General features: G+C 40.9%; 1 protein-coding gene across 1 annotated transcript; it reads left to right on the top strand.

Moving 5' to 3' along the window:
• Positions 1–489: 489 nt before the first annotated feature.
• LEPROT (leptin receptor overlapping transcript) lies at positions 490–6,345 on the top strand. The gene is made up of 4 exons (XM_005498936.3): positions 490–675; positions 859–934; positions 1,652–1,838; positions 3,124–6,345. Exons 1-4 carry the CDS (start codon positions 660–662, stop codon positions 3,238–3,240), a joined length of 396 nt encoding a protein of 131 aa, XP_005498993.1. The 5' UTR covers positions 490–659; the 3' UTR covers positions 3,241–6,345.
• The last annotated feature ends 6,599 nt before the right edge of the window (positions 6,346–12,944 follow it).

Here is a 12,944-nt window from a genome sequence, read left to right as displayed (position 1 = left end):
GCTGTGCAAAACCTCCCTCAAAAACGCTGTTCTTGGGTCAAAAATGGGGAGCCAAAAATCTAGGGCGTGAAAAGGCTGATCTTGAAAAATACTTATCTTAAAAATATTGGTCTTAAAAAAAAAAAACCGCCCTTCTTGGTGCGGATTAGCGGCAGCACAGGGCCCTATCGAAGGTCCTAAGAAGGAACCGTATGAAATGAGCAGGCGGACGGCTTGTTTCTTTGGGGGTGAAAACGGTGTTTCAGGAGCAGGCTGCAAAATGGCAGTGACTGATGGGCGGGGGCTCTTTAAAACCGTGTTTATGTATTTAAATCCTGCCTGCGCCACATGTATACAGCTATTTACACAAGTATACGCTTTACATATACGTACCTAAGCGTGTCTGCGTGTATATACATTAAACACCCGCCCCGGGGCCTGACTAGAGGCAGCGAAGCACCGCCCCGTCGCCATGGCAACGGGCGGCTCGCGGCGCCTTAAAGGGCGCGCCGCCCCCTTTCCCGAGCGGGGGTGGGGTTGTCCGGGAGTCGCTTCAGAGGTGACGCTGGCCCTTTAAGGAGGCCAGTCACGTGGCGCAGAAAGGGGCGGAGCGCAGAGCCCGGTAAGGCGGAAGTTGCTCGGTCGCCCCCTCAGCTCGGCGTCGTTCGAGAGCCCCGAACATGGCGGGGATCAAAGGTACCGAGCGCTCCCGCCCGCGGGCTGCGAACCTCCGGCTGTAGGCGGCGGAGCGGCCGGGTTGGGCTGGCACTTCCCGGGCGTCGCCTCAGCGGGGGAGCGGGCGCGGCGGGGAGGGGTGACCGGTGAGGCGGTTCCCGCCTCCCACCCTGTCCCCTCAGCGCCCGCCTTGTACCGTTGCAGCTCTCGTGGCCCTGTCCTTCAGCGGAGCCATCGGGCTGACGTTCCTCATGCTGGGCTGCGCCCTGGAATACTACGGGTGAGCGGGCCGGCTGCCTTTCCAAAGCTTCCCCCTTTTTATATGGGCTAATTGAGGTGTTAATTATTGTTAACTTGGCTGTTTGGCTTTAGGTGTCTTCCAGCCATCACCTGCTTTCTGGCTCTGGACACATGGCAGTTTGTTCTGATTGAATACCCATTCCTTAGCCAGCACCTGCATTTCTGCAAAAAATGACAGAAAACAGCTGTATACTTTCTCAGGAAAAGTGGTGCCATCTTGCTGAACAGTCACTCTTAACCACCTACAATTCTTTCCCTCACTTCCCTGTTCCTTTAACCAACCCTCCCTACCACCAGACTCTGGATGGGATTCTTACTATAATTAAAAATCCTGGTGGAGCTCCCAAGAGCCCTTCTGAAGAGATGAGTGTGCCAGGATTCGCCTTCATGGCTGGCTCCTCTATACCACGGCATCCCTCTAATTTGGGAAAGTTCATGTTTTCCATCTTATGTTTCCTGTGGGGTGACTCCTTTTTGTGAGGCAGTGGCATGAGCTCAATCTGCAAGGTGGAATAAATAGAAATAAATTAAGGCTTGTTTGTGTGAGAGAGGGGATCCTGCTTGTGGTTAAATCACATAATCCACTTTTCAAACCATAGAGTACAGCTATTGCCATTACTCTTTCTAAACACAAGATACTTTCTGTTGAAACGTCCATCTAAACTGATTGTGTCTTTCTTTCTTGCTCCCTCCCTAGTGTGTACTGGCCTCTGTTTGTCTTAATATTTTACTTCATCTGCCCCATTCCCCACTTCATCGCAAAAAGAGTCAGCGATGACAGCGATGCCGCCAGCAGTGCCTGCAGGGAACTGGCCTATTTCTTCACCACTGGAATTGTTGTTTCTGCTTTCGGATTTCCTATAATCCTCGCACGGGTTGAAGCGGTATGTTCTGCTTTCTAAATTTTATTGTAAGACACCGGTTACTGAGTATAGTCCTCAGCTGCGCTGTTGCTGCTTGTAAGTCCTGTCTTTAATTTCGTTATTGCGATGTTTCTAAATTCTGATGCAAATAATCACTCTGAAATTGTCAGTTCTGCTTTTTTTACCTAAACAAAGGACTTGCATGACTGGGAAGTTTTTAACTCGTTTTTTTTCCAGATTTGTTTTGGTCCAATACAACAATTATAATCTCCTACACCTCATGCCCCTCTGTCTCATCAACTTTTGCACCGCTTCTTGCACCACCTTCCTTATTTTTCTTTCAGAATGTCTGCTCTCTCCATCCAGGATGCTGAAAACCTGGTGACTGGAGTGCATTCTTAGTTAAAAGATAAAAGGCCCAGCTTCCAGAGCTGCCGTTCTGGTTTCCAAAGCATTTCCCAAACTCATGCTTTGTCTCTTCAAAGTCTGAGGAAATTCTGCTAGCTGCTTTTCTCTTTGTTTTCTGAACTGCTCTTCAGCGGTGAGATTTTTGTCACGTTTATTTTGCAAGGCAAAGGACTCTCTTGTCCTGTCTCCCAAGCGACCTAATGACATTTTTATATGTTATGTTGTTTTTCCCCTTCAGCCTTTCAGTTTTGCTTAAAACTTGTGTGCTTACTTTTAATTTATTTGTAATGCACAATTTCCCTGGCACTGTATTTTTAAGTTGTGGACCTGACAGTCGGGAGAACCAGAAGTGACCACTAGGGGGAACTCTGATTCATAGCTATAGCTTTTAATTAACAGTAAATGTTGCTTATTTAAGTACACTTAGTTGGGCAGATCGTTAAAGTAAGCTATTTACCTTTAAGGCCACGTGCTGTTTTCATTGCTTGTTAGTGGCATTTATTTGAAAGGTGATCTCTTATTTTGTTGCATGGTAATTAAAGGAGAGCACTAGTTTCGCCAGATTTTTCTATGGCTTCTGTACGCTTCAGTGATTTGTATGGCAAGGTAATTATTTTGTTCTAAAACATAGTGTTATTAGCCTGTCTGTCAAAGTGTTGTATTAGTAATGTGAGTGTTTGCTAATTGAATAATTAGTCATGTAAATGGAATTATTTATTGCTTGTCTTTTCTAGTTATGCTGTGTCCTGGTTTCGGCTGGGACAGAGTTAATTTTTTTCCTAGGCGTTTTTAGCACCTTTCTGTAGTATTTAGTTTAGTTTATCTAATGCATATGAATAACTGGCCTGAACCGATGTTACAAGAACTGCTTTGATTGTTTCATTTCCTTGCATTTCAGATCAAATGGGGAGCCTGTGGTCTGGTGCTGGCTGGCAATGCAGTCATTTTCCTTACTATTTTAGGCTTTTTCCTTGTCTTTGGTAGAGGAGATGACTTTAGCTGGGAACAGTGGTAGGACATCGCGCTGACACTGGTAATGTTTTATGGCATGTATCACCGTATGTATACGCTATGTGTATATATGTGTGTGTCCCTGCTGAGATGTACGTGTGTGCATATGCGTGTAGTTTTACATTTTCAGATCTTAACATGCTTTTTTAAAAACACATTTCAGCCAAAGTTAAGAGACTTTTGTAACAGCCTTCTTCATGTGTTCAGTAAAAGCTGGAATCACGGTTGCAAATTTGTCCCCAAATAAGTTTACAAAACATAAGCCATTCTACTGATTTTTTCACTATATATGCATTAACTTTTGTTTTAATCACAGTAGTATCATTGATACATCTGATATTGTCAGCATGCCTGTTGTTTTTTTTGAACTGTGTAATCCAAATAGGCCAATATAAAGATAATCCTACTCGGTTCAGCTTGATGGATCTTTCTGCTCTGATTAGGGATGTAGAAGTACTTGTTTTTATTTGGGTAATTGTAATTTTAGTGTTTTTTCTTGATAACATAGAAACAAACATAAGGCATGTCAACTCTTTTACTATCTAATTGAAGAAAAGGAAAATAACCCTGGCTAAAGATCTTTCCTTCCACTTACGGTGTTCATTTAAATAGTAAACCACCTCCAAAGGTACTGAGGCTTTGTCTCTGTTCAACTTAACTGTGGATATATTTTCAGAATAATATATTTTAATGCTTTGAGCTGACATTACTTCTCTTATGAAGGTTCACAAAAGAAGAAACTACACTCAGGACACTTACAATCACAATGTAGTATACAACTCTGTATGCTTACATGTGAAATGCCTGAATTGCAAAGAAGTGAGTGTTCTGCTGGGTAGGACTTCGTATCTCTTCATTTCTCGTTGCTTTTAAAACATATTTGCTCTACTACTTTTGTCTGTAAGAATAGATTGTTATAGTAAAACACTATATTTTAAAATAGCATTATTCTACTAAACATTCACATAGCCACACTTAGAAAAGTAAACTTTATTACTGTTTTGATTTGCTGAATCCTGTGAATTGTGGAAGCATGTAGTTTTGTCCAAATGCATTCTGATACAACTCTAGAAGATATTTCAGTCATCTGCCATGGGGTAGGGGAAGAGACACCTTAGTTTACTCTTTCTTTGAAAAAAAATGGATACGAAGAGGTTTCTTGTCTGTGAAGTAAGGCGCTAAATTCCTGCATAGGGTATGTTTTACTATTGCAAGTTCTTTAGACTAGCAGATTGCAAGTGAGTGTTTTCTAGTTGTGTGGGGCAGTTCACAGCTGGTTGTTGTCACCCTGTGCAGCTGGGAGAGACACTGTGGAACCAGGTGGTATAATCCACCCTCCAAAACAAGCAGCTTGACCAGCACAATGCTTTTTGCCCCCAGAGTTGCATGGCACTACTCGTGCTGCTCTCCAAACTCTCTCAATACTTGTGTACTGCAAAACAGTGCCCTGTGGATTGCTGTGCAGAGTGAAAGTTCACAAATTAATGAATGTTGCATGGGTGTTCAGATGCTGGGCACAGAAGTAATTCTGTGGTCTAAGTAATGGAGCATCACTGAGGTAGGGTGGAATATCAGGTTTCAGGAAGGTTAATTACATGTTTCAAATGTAAACTTTAAATGTGTGTCTAGGCTGTTGTTCTTGAAGAATTAACATTAAAGGACAGTGTTTTTCTGGATGTTAATGCTTCAAAGATGTAGCAGGAATATGCTTGTAAAGATGCTGTGTGTACGTAAACAAATTCTCTTGCAGTGTCTTCTGCCTGACTTTAAATGAAATCTGTTGGACTCTACTGATTTGGAAAGTATTGCTATGGAAATTATTTGTTCTAATTATGAGCCAGGTTGTTCAGAGTGATCATTGTTTCCATGTATAAGCCCTGTTTTGGTTTTTGGAGAAGTTGCTTTTTTTCCCTATACTGTGGCATTTTTCATTCAAATAGGTGAAGTAAAACGGCAACAGTAATACACAATTTAAGTGCCTGATCCTGCAAATGCCTAAAGTTATTGCTTACAATTCTGTTTAACTCCTGTTAAAGTACATGCGGGCTGGCTGGGTTTGGTTCTTGAGTATTGTCACTCTTTACAATTTACATACCGAAAGCTGCAATAGAATTCTACAAAACTACTCAATTATTGATGGAATTTTGCTTTCAATACAGTGGTGTAAAAACAGCTGAGATTAATTTTTTTTTTAGAGAATCATTATTTGTAGAATCTGTTCCAGATCTATTGGTAAATAGTGTCCTAGAGGCAGCAAACGTGACAATCTGAAAAGGAGGACTGGGAAGTACAGTCCTGAAGAGATGTTGCTTCTTTGAGAAATTATTCTGTTGTACTGTATGTCCTTTATATTACTGTGGTTGGTGGGTATCTTATGGAATGACAGGTATATGTTGAATGGAGGAAGTCAGTGCTTTTTTTTTTTTTCCTCCTTGTTTTGAAGCACCTACACGTACTAATCCTTAATGTGAACTTCATGGAGTTTTCACCGTGGACTTTTATTTCAAATGCTTAACTTGAAAAATTGTGTTTAACAGTGTTTAAATCATGGAAATCTTCCTTGACCTCTTCTAAAGTAAATTTGCTTGAATGAGTCTATGGTATCAAATAGTCGGGGTAAAAAAAAGTTAGTGTTGTGGGGGTTTTTTTTAAATCGGGAGCTTCACTCATTCACACAAAGCTGGTGCTTTGGCCAGTCCTGGGCATAATGTCACTGTCTGCCACTAGCAGTTCACTGTGGTTTCTCTGAAATTGTTTTCCTATATGGAACTGAATACTATGTATCCAAAGTGCCTTAATTTCGATACTATGCTGATTTTTTTTGTGAATGCATATACATATGGCAATATTACCATGTTTCATAATCAGGTGAAAATCTGTTACTGCATTTTATAAAGCTTCTTTGTCAATTAATCATCTTTTCTGTAATTTGGAATGCAGTGCAGCTTTTGTAACTTTTGTAAACACTATTTTTATTTTCTGCAATTGCCAGGTTCTTGAGAGGATGAAGTATTAAAACATGCAAGTTAAAACATATTCTACTTTTCTTTTTGAATTGTCTAATAAAACTGACTTTTTGAGTTGTCTAATAAACATATCTGATGCTTAAGGATTTGTCTGTCTTAAATTTCGAGAGGTGACAGTGACAACAGACTCTTGTGTGAGAAGAGAAACAACATACCCAGTGGTGCTTTCATAATGGTGTTGTAGCTGTCAGGCACGGCCACAGTGGGAGGTTAATGGACAATTCAAGCATCTCTTGTACTGGTGTTGATATTTCTTAATTGCTTTGGAGAGAAATGGGGTCTTCAGGTGGACTCTCAGTATTGGGACCCTTGGGGACTATTTTGCCAGGTGCTCTTTCTCCCAGAGCTCCTTCACATCTTTTTCTCTGGAGATACATAGTGCTTGTGGTTCTTGGCTCTGCAGAGCTGTTGGTACTTGGCTTCTTGGTCATCGGGAAGGTCGGTCAGTGCTGATGAGATCAGAACACAGGGGAATGAATTGCAGAAGCCCTGACCTAACTGCAGTAGGTGGAATGACTGTTCTGTTATGCATTATTGTAGAGGTCATGCTCAGATACGTAGGGTGAGTTATCAGCACTTATCTCTTGTGTACGTGGTAGATCTGTGAGCTTTTTAAAGACATTCAGAAAAAGATGGCGTGGAAGATAATACTTGACCTCTTCCACCTTCCTTCCTTCAAAAGAATCCAGAGTGAGACATGTCTGCTCTGTCAGCACTGATGGAGCTGGGATGCAGAAGGTCAGTACTCCTGTAGTTAAGTTGGTGAATATATTAAGTGGGTGATTTTGATCCCAGCAGTGCTTGTGATAAATGAAGCCTGTTCAGTTATAATATTTTAATGCACTTGTGAAAGCACCCACCAGCAGAAGGCAGCTATAGCATCTGTGTTCTGAACAGCTGATGCTTTCTGTTTACAGCAATGATTTGAGCAACTAAGCTTTGGAGAAGGTGAGTATATTCGCGCTTTGAATCAGTTACCTGCTGGCTTTGCCCTGGTTTGCAAAATGAATGGTCAGGCCTGCTATTGTGTACTGTCCAGCCCAACTCATGCTTTGTATCTGGAGTAACTTCAAGCTCCAGGCTTGGTTCCTGAGCTCCCTTATTTAACCCAGTTCTGGATTTGCTAGGATTATCTGTATGGTATAACTTCTATTTCCTACCCCTCCCACCCTTCTTCTTGTAGCTGCTTGTTTTTGTAGTTAACAGAGCTGCTCCTGTCAACTTATACTTAGCTGAAAGAAAAAAAATAAAACATGCATTAAGGGGTTGGGAGCAGGGGGCACTGGTCACTGTCTTGCACTGGTTTTGTAGTCTGTCCAATACTTAGGAAAGCTGGTAACCTTCCTAACTGGTTATGACCTCGGGTAACTTAACTTAGAACACTTCAATCCTATAAAATGAATGTAAACGCATTAATACCCGGGAGTTAATAAAACAAACTTGTCCTAGTAAGCCACATGTAGATTTTTATTGTCAAACAGAAAATGATATAAAGCTCTAAAATGATCTCTATAGCCCAAATCTCAATAGTTAACACAGCACGACTTTTAAGGGACTGCATCATTTGCTCTGTGGGGATTGTTTCTGATCTGGGATAATGGATGAAAAGACTTTCATTAAGCTGCATGCACACCAGGTAGTAATGACTAATTGATTTAAGTGGCCCGAGCAAATACATGACCAGTATGTACTGGGGGCTTTACAGGGAAGTGTCTCTTGGTAAAACATGTAAGGAAGCATCAACTGGTGAATTGTGATTAAATTTTAAAGATCAGCTGAACACTTGTGGGGAGACATTTCTTCCAATGGCCTGTTCCTATGTTTATCTCTTGTTTTATTGGCTTGTTTTTGCTCTTTATGTTGAAGTTGATTTCAGCTGTGTCTCTAGGTTATTTTCAAAAATTGGTTACAGTTGTTTATGCTACATGACTGACACTTCAGCTGCAGGTATTTCACTTTTTTTTTTTTTGGAAGTGCTGCTTCCCATAGACTAGTTCTAGATTTTTTTTTAACAAAATATTCTTCTTTCTAATGGCTCATTTTTAATGGACTGGTTGGTTGGTCCCTGCTTTCTCTCCTGTGAGGAAGCTGATCATCCCTTGTGTGCCTGTGCAGATGGTTTTCTTCCTGCTAGCACAGGGGTTACGAAAACATACTATTGCCCCCCAAAAATCCTTAGATGACAGGAAGATGATGGTTTTCAAAATGAGACTAAACCTATGGCTTTGTTTAATAAAGTAGTTTATGTATAATTAACATAATTGTGCGAAATTGCACGTAATGTAGTCTTGCTTTGCATATAGGAAACATTTATTCCTGTGAAATGTGCTTATAACATTGCTGTCTATTAAAATGGAGAATGTCAGGTATGTATTGTAGCTGTACTAGTCCTCCCAGCTGTTGTGATCTGAAACCCTGAGATTTTCTTTGTTACCTGTTTGTTTGCTGGCAGCTGAACTGGCGTTCAGTGGTGAAAGTTGCTTGTGTTATATTTTATCTTTAATTGCATGTTGTCCTGGGGAATGCTTTTAAAATTAATTGCTCACTTTTGTGGAGTTGAAAAGAAAGAAACCTCACACAAATAAACCCCCAAATCATATTCAAGTTGTATGTTGCTCATTCAAACCTCTGAAGTGGAGAACAGAGTGCTGAGGTTATCAAAGTCTGTGAATTTTGGTTTTATCACCTGCTTGAGCTTCATTTTCCAGTATACTGGCTAAGTTGCTTGAATTTTCTTGAATGAAATACATGACAGATGCTACTTGGATGTTTTTGTTTGCTTGAGGATTTGGGGAGAAGTTAAACGACATTTATCATGCTTTACAAAGTGTATGCTCAGAATAAGAGGATTGATGGTGACATTTATATGTTTTGCTTACCTTTGTTGTGACTGTTTGATCTGGGCTTGTGATTTTTGTTATTCATTTAATTTCTGCCTAAGACTGGTATGTCACAATATAATGGGAGCCTTTGTTACCAGTCTTCTGTCTTAAAAGGAAAAAAAGTAAGGCGCCTTTACACAACATAAAAAACAAGCGCTGCAATAGTTGTAACTTCCTGGCTGCAGATCAAGTTCTCCCTTTTTGAAGCTGGTGGGAATTTGCTGTTGGTGTCGATGGTGTGGGGAAGGAGGAAGGAAAGAGATGGAATTCTATCAGATGCTGCATCCCGAACATCTGGGGCAATCTGAGCGTAACTCACTGTCCGTCTGGTCCAAGGGTCTTGTTTTTTCTGGCTGCGCTACCCAGGGTATGGGGTGATATGTTGGCTATAAAAATCCGTATGTCTGTATTTCAACAGAGGGCACTTGACTCTGGGAGAGGATTCAACAGCTTGTCCTTGTTTGTAGTGACATGGCTCAGTGTCACCCTGCATGGCCAATCTTGTGGTGCTGTTCTGTGGTTTTCTAACTACATAATGCTAATGATTGCAGTGAGAGGTGGGGATGTTCTAAAGCAACTCCACGATGATACAACAGTTTCCCATAAAATAAGTCTTGACTGCTTTCAGTTAAATTTTAAACTATTTAAAAAAGCAGAATATTTCCTATATGCATATATAAAGTTAACTTTATCTTTCGAATCAGATAATAAAAAATAATATACCTTAGGCTGTCCAGAGTGCTATCTCTTCATTCCTTCAGAGAAGATTGCATTCTTAACAAATATTTTGCTATTTAATTAAAATCTACAGAAGGAACACATTAGTTTACAAAGCTTTTTTCATAGCTAGACAGGTACTCATTAGAAACAATTTCAAAATGCACAGTCTTTCTGGCAGCTTCATAAGCAATGCTACCCCAGTGCTGGCAGTGCCAGGTTTTCCAGAATAAGTGAATTTTACACTCCCTCGGTCAGTAATTTGAACCTGTCCTGGCTTCCCTGCCCCACCGGGACTGAGCCCTTGGCAGCTCTGGGTGTCACAAGAACCTGAGCCAAAAGCAAGTCACACTTTGCAAACAACAAACACTGATTGATGGATGGGAACAAGATGGAAAGAGGGGCAATTCAGAAGGAGCAATGTCATAAAATACTGATTGGCTCTGACTTCCAATTTCTAATTACTTAAAACTTGTGTTTGGCAGAAAGAGGCTAAAAATACTCAGTGCTCTTGTGTAAGGACTGACTTTCCCAGATGCACCAGGAGCCCATTCTGAGATGACAGTTCCTTTAACCAGAGGGAAACAGCTTGGGCAAGTATAATTCCTTCTTTGAAGTGCTACTGTATTCATTGTCCATGCCTGATTTTCTCTCATTTGCCTTTTGGTGTCTTAAAGGCTTTGTTAATAATTTTTAAAGAGTTTTAAGAGAGGAACTTTTTTGCTAGCTCTGATTTGGCATATTTGGAATTTTTAATACAAATTCTTACTCATGTCCTAAACTGCATACAGAATGGCAGAATTCTTATTAAATATAAAAACCTAATGTCTGTTTTATAATTCTTGAAGTGTATGGTGTGATGGTGTTTATGACTTAATAAATTTCACTATGTGAAGTTTGCTCAAAAATGGTTTCTTAAACTGTGGGCCGTGAGGTATTTTTAGAATCTATACCTCCTTGATTTAGTATGAAAAATGGCCCAATTAACTTAGTTTTAGCTTCATCTTCTGTTTATGAAGTTGGTGTTTCTGACAAGTAATTGAAGTCATAGTTAATGACAGCACTGATAGCTATGCATACTCCTTGCTCTTTAGTGACAAGAATAATTATACTGATAGACAGAAATAAAGTCAATGTTGGTGGGTCATTTACAAATAGATCCTGAACGTTCTCTTCTTTGTGTAAGTAAATCAAAAGGTAAAACCATTATTGCTCCATCTTTTTGTCTGACATTTAAGTGCCTGTTTTTATTGTGTACAACTCTTCTGAGTTGTGGTGTAAGGCATTAAAAGTTACTGAAGCTAATTGTATTCACTAAATCTCTTCTGTAATGTGCAGGTAATGAGGAGGTCTGCAGGTAAACTCGTTATGAGGATCAGTCAATACATGTTTTCCTGTAGCACTTTTAGTAATCACATTAACTTGATAGCATTTCCCTGGCTGTCTGAAAACTTGGAAACTGCAGCAATAGGCCATTTGTTATTACTGTATTTTTATTTGGAGACCAAGTGTGGGAGCAGGATTGAGGCTATTTTGTTTTCATTTAACCATCAAACCTTCCTACCCTGAATGAAACCTTTTGAAGTTAGTTTCATTAATCATGTTCAATAGTCAATTTTCTCTCTCTTTAACACACGTACAAAGAAACTGGAGTAGTGGAAATGAAAAGTGCCGAGGTGGAGGGAAAGGTAACCGTGCTTGGCTGGGGTTACCGGTGGGTGCCGCAGTATGAGCAGCCGTTCAGATGCCCGGCAGTCAGACACGTGATGGGATAATGCTGCATTAAAAATGACCTTTCTGAAGGGAAAACCTGTCTGAACTGAATAATCCAATTGGATTTGTGTTTGACACATCAAGTGGAGACCTTTTGGCTAAAATACTTAATCAATAAGGGAGAATCTCTATGTTTGGAGATGCAGAGTACATCTAAATGTGCAAAACAAAGGATTTTAAAGAGGATGCAAGTGGAAGCTCAGAGTGTGTTCTGGACCTGAATCTTCTCTTCTGCTCTAATATAGTCTTGTACGAACAGCCCTGGTCTGCAGATAGCACAGCATTTTGGTGTGTGGAAGGACTGAAATTCATGTCTGCTCTTCTTGTGATCTGGATTTCAAGGTTCACCGGTGCCTGGGCTGACTCCTTCCTGCACATTCTTCTTGTCTTCTCTAGCATGGGCCATGGCTTCGCCTCTGCCTCCTCATGCAGAAGCAAGAGCACTTGGCAAAGGGAGGTAATGCTGTCTGAGGGGACATTTTTGACATGGGGTTCTTGTGGGAATGAAAAATGCCCCACAGATCAACTGCCTTCACACATCAGCGTGCTCTGAGCTTAGTCCACATGGCACTGAAAACTGGGGTGGTTACAGCAGGAACCAGCTGTCCCAGTCTGTGCTGGTTGGCTCGGTGCCTGTGCTGGACTGCTCCAATTTTTGCTGCCAAGCATAGAGGGCAAAAATATCAAAATCCAGTGTCACGGAAGTGCTCTCAGCAGCCCCTAAATACGAGGACATAACAGAGGAGCAGAGATGCTTCCTGCTGGCAGCACAAGCCCCTTTGCAGGGCTGTGTCTTCCCACTGACCCTTTTCCCATGGTCTTTCCTTCAGTCACACCTCTTCTGTGCCAGGGCTATCTCTACACATCATTTCCACCCCAATGGGGTTTATCTGTATGTTGTTCTTGCTGCTTTCCATATCTGGTCCTTCTTAGCCCATTTTTTTCCTGTCTTCCCACCACACAATCTTTCTCTGCCCTTGTTTTTTCTTCACATGCTTTTTTTGCCATGCTGTGCCTTCTTCTCACCTGTTATTATTTGTCTAGAAAACAAATCATGCAGAATGTCAACATAGTGTAGAAAGAGGCCCACCCGTTTCCCACTTTTTTTTTTTTCCACTTCATTTTTCTGATCTCCTTCCAAAACTATTTGCCACGTACATTGGAATATTCCCTGATGTTTTGAAATTGTCAGATCTGACTCTTCAAAGTTACTGGGACAGAAATGTCTTCACTGCTGCACATAATGTCTCAGCAACCCAGTACACCTGGTTTTGAGATGCATGTATGATGTGCTTTCCTAATAGGTTTTG

This window comes from Columba livia, chromosome 8 (genome assembly GCF_036013475.1).
Source record: "Columba livia isolate bColLiv1 breed racing homer chromosome 8, bColLiv1.pat.W.v2, whole genome shotgun sequence".
Lineage (NCBI taxonomy): Eukaryota > Metazoa > Chordata > Aves > Columbiformes > Columbidae > Columba > Columba livia.
This window is presented reverse-complemented; position numbering and strand designations above follow the sequence as displayed.

Bases quoted from the DNA above. Each gene is read 5' to 3' on its own strand.
- LEPROT (XM_005498936.3), top strand. The intron at 935-1,651 runs GTGAGCGGGCCG...CTCCCTCCCTAG, and splicing joins TGCGCCCTGGAATACTACGG to TGTGTACTGGCCTCTGTTTG. The intron at 1,839-3,123 runs GTATGTTCTGCT...CTTGCATTTCAG, and splicing joins TCCTCGCACGGGTTGAAGCG to ATCAAATGGGGAGCCTGTGG.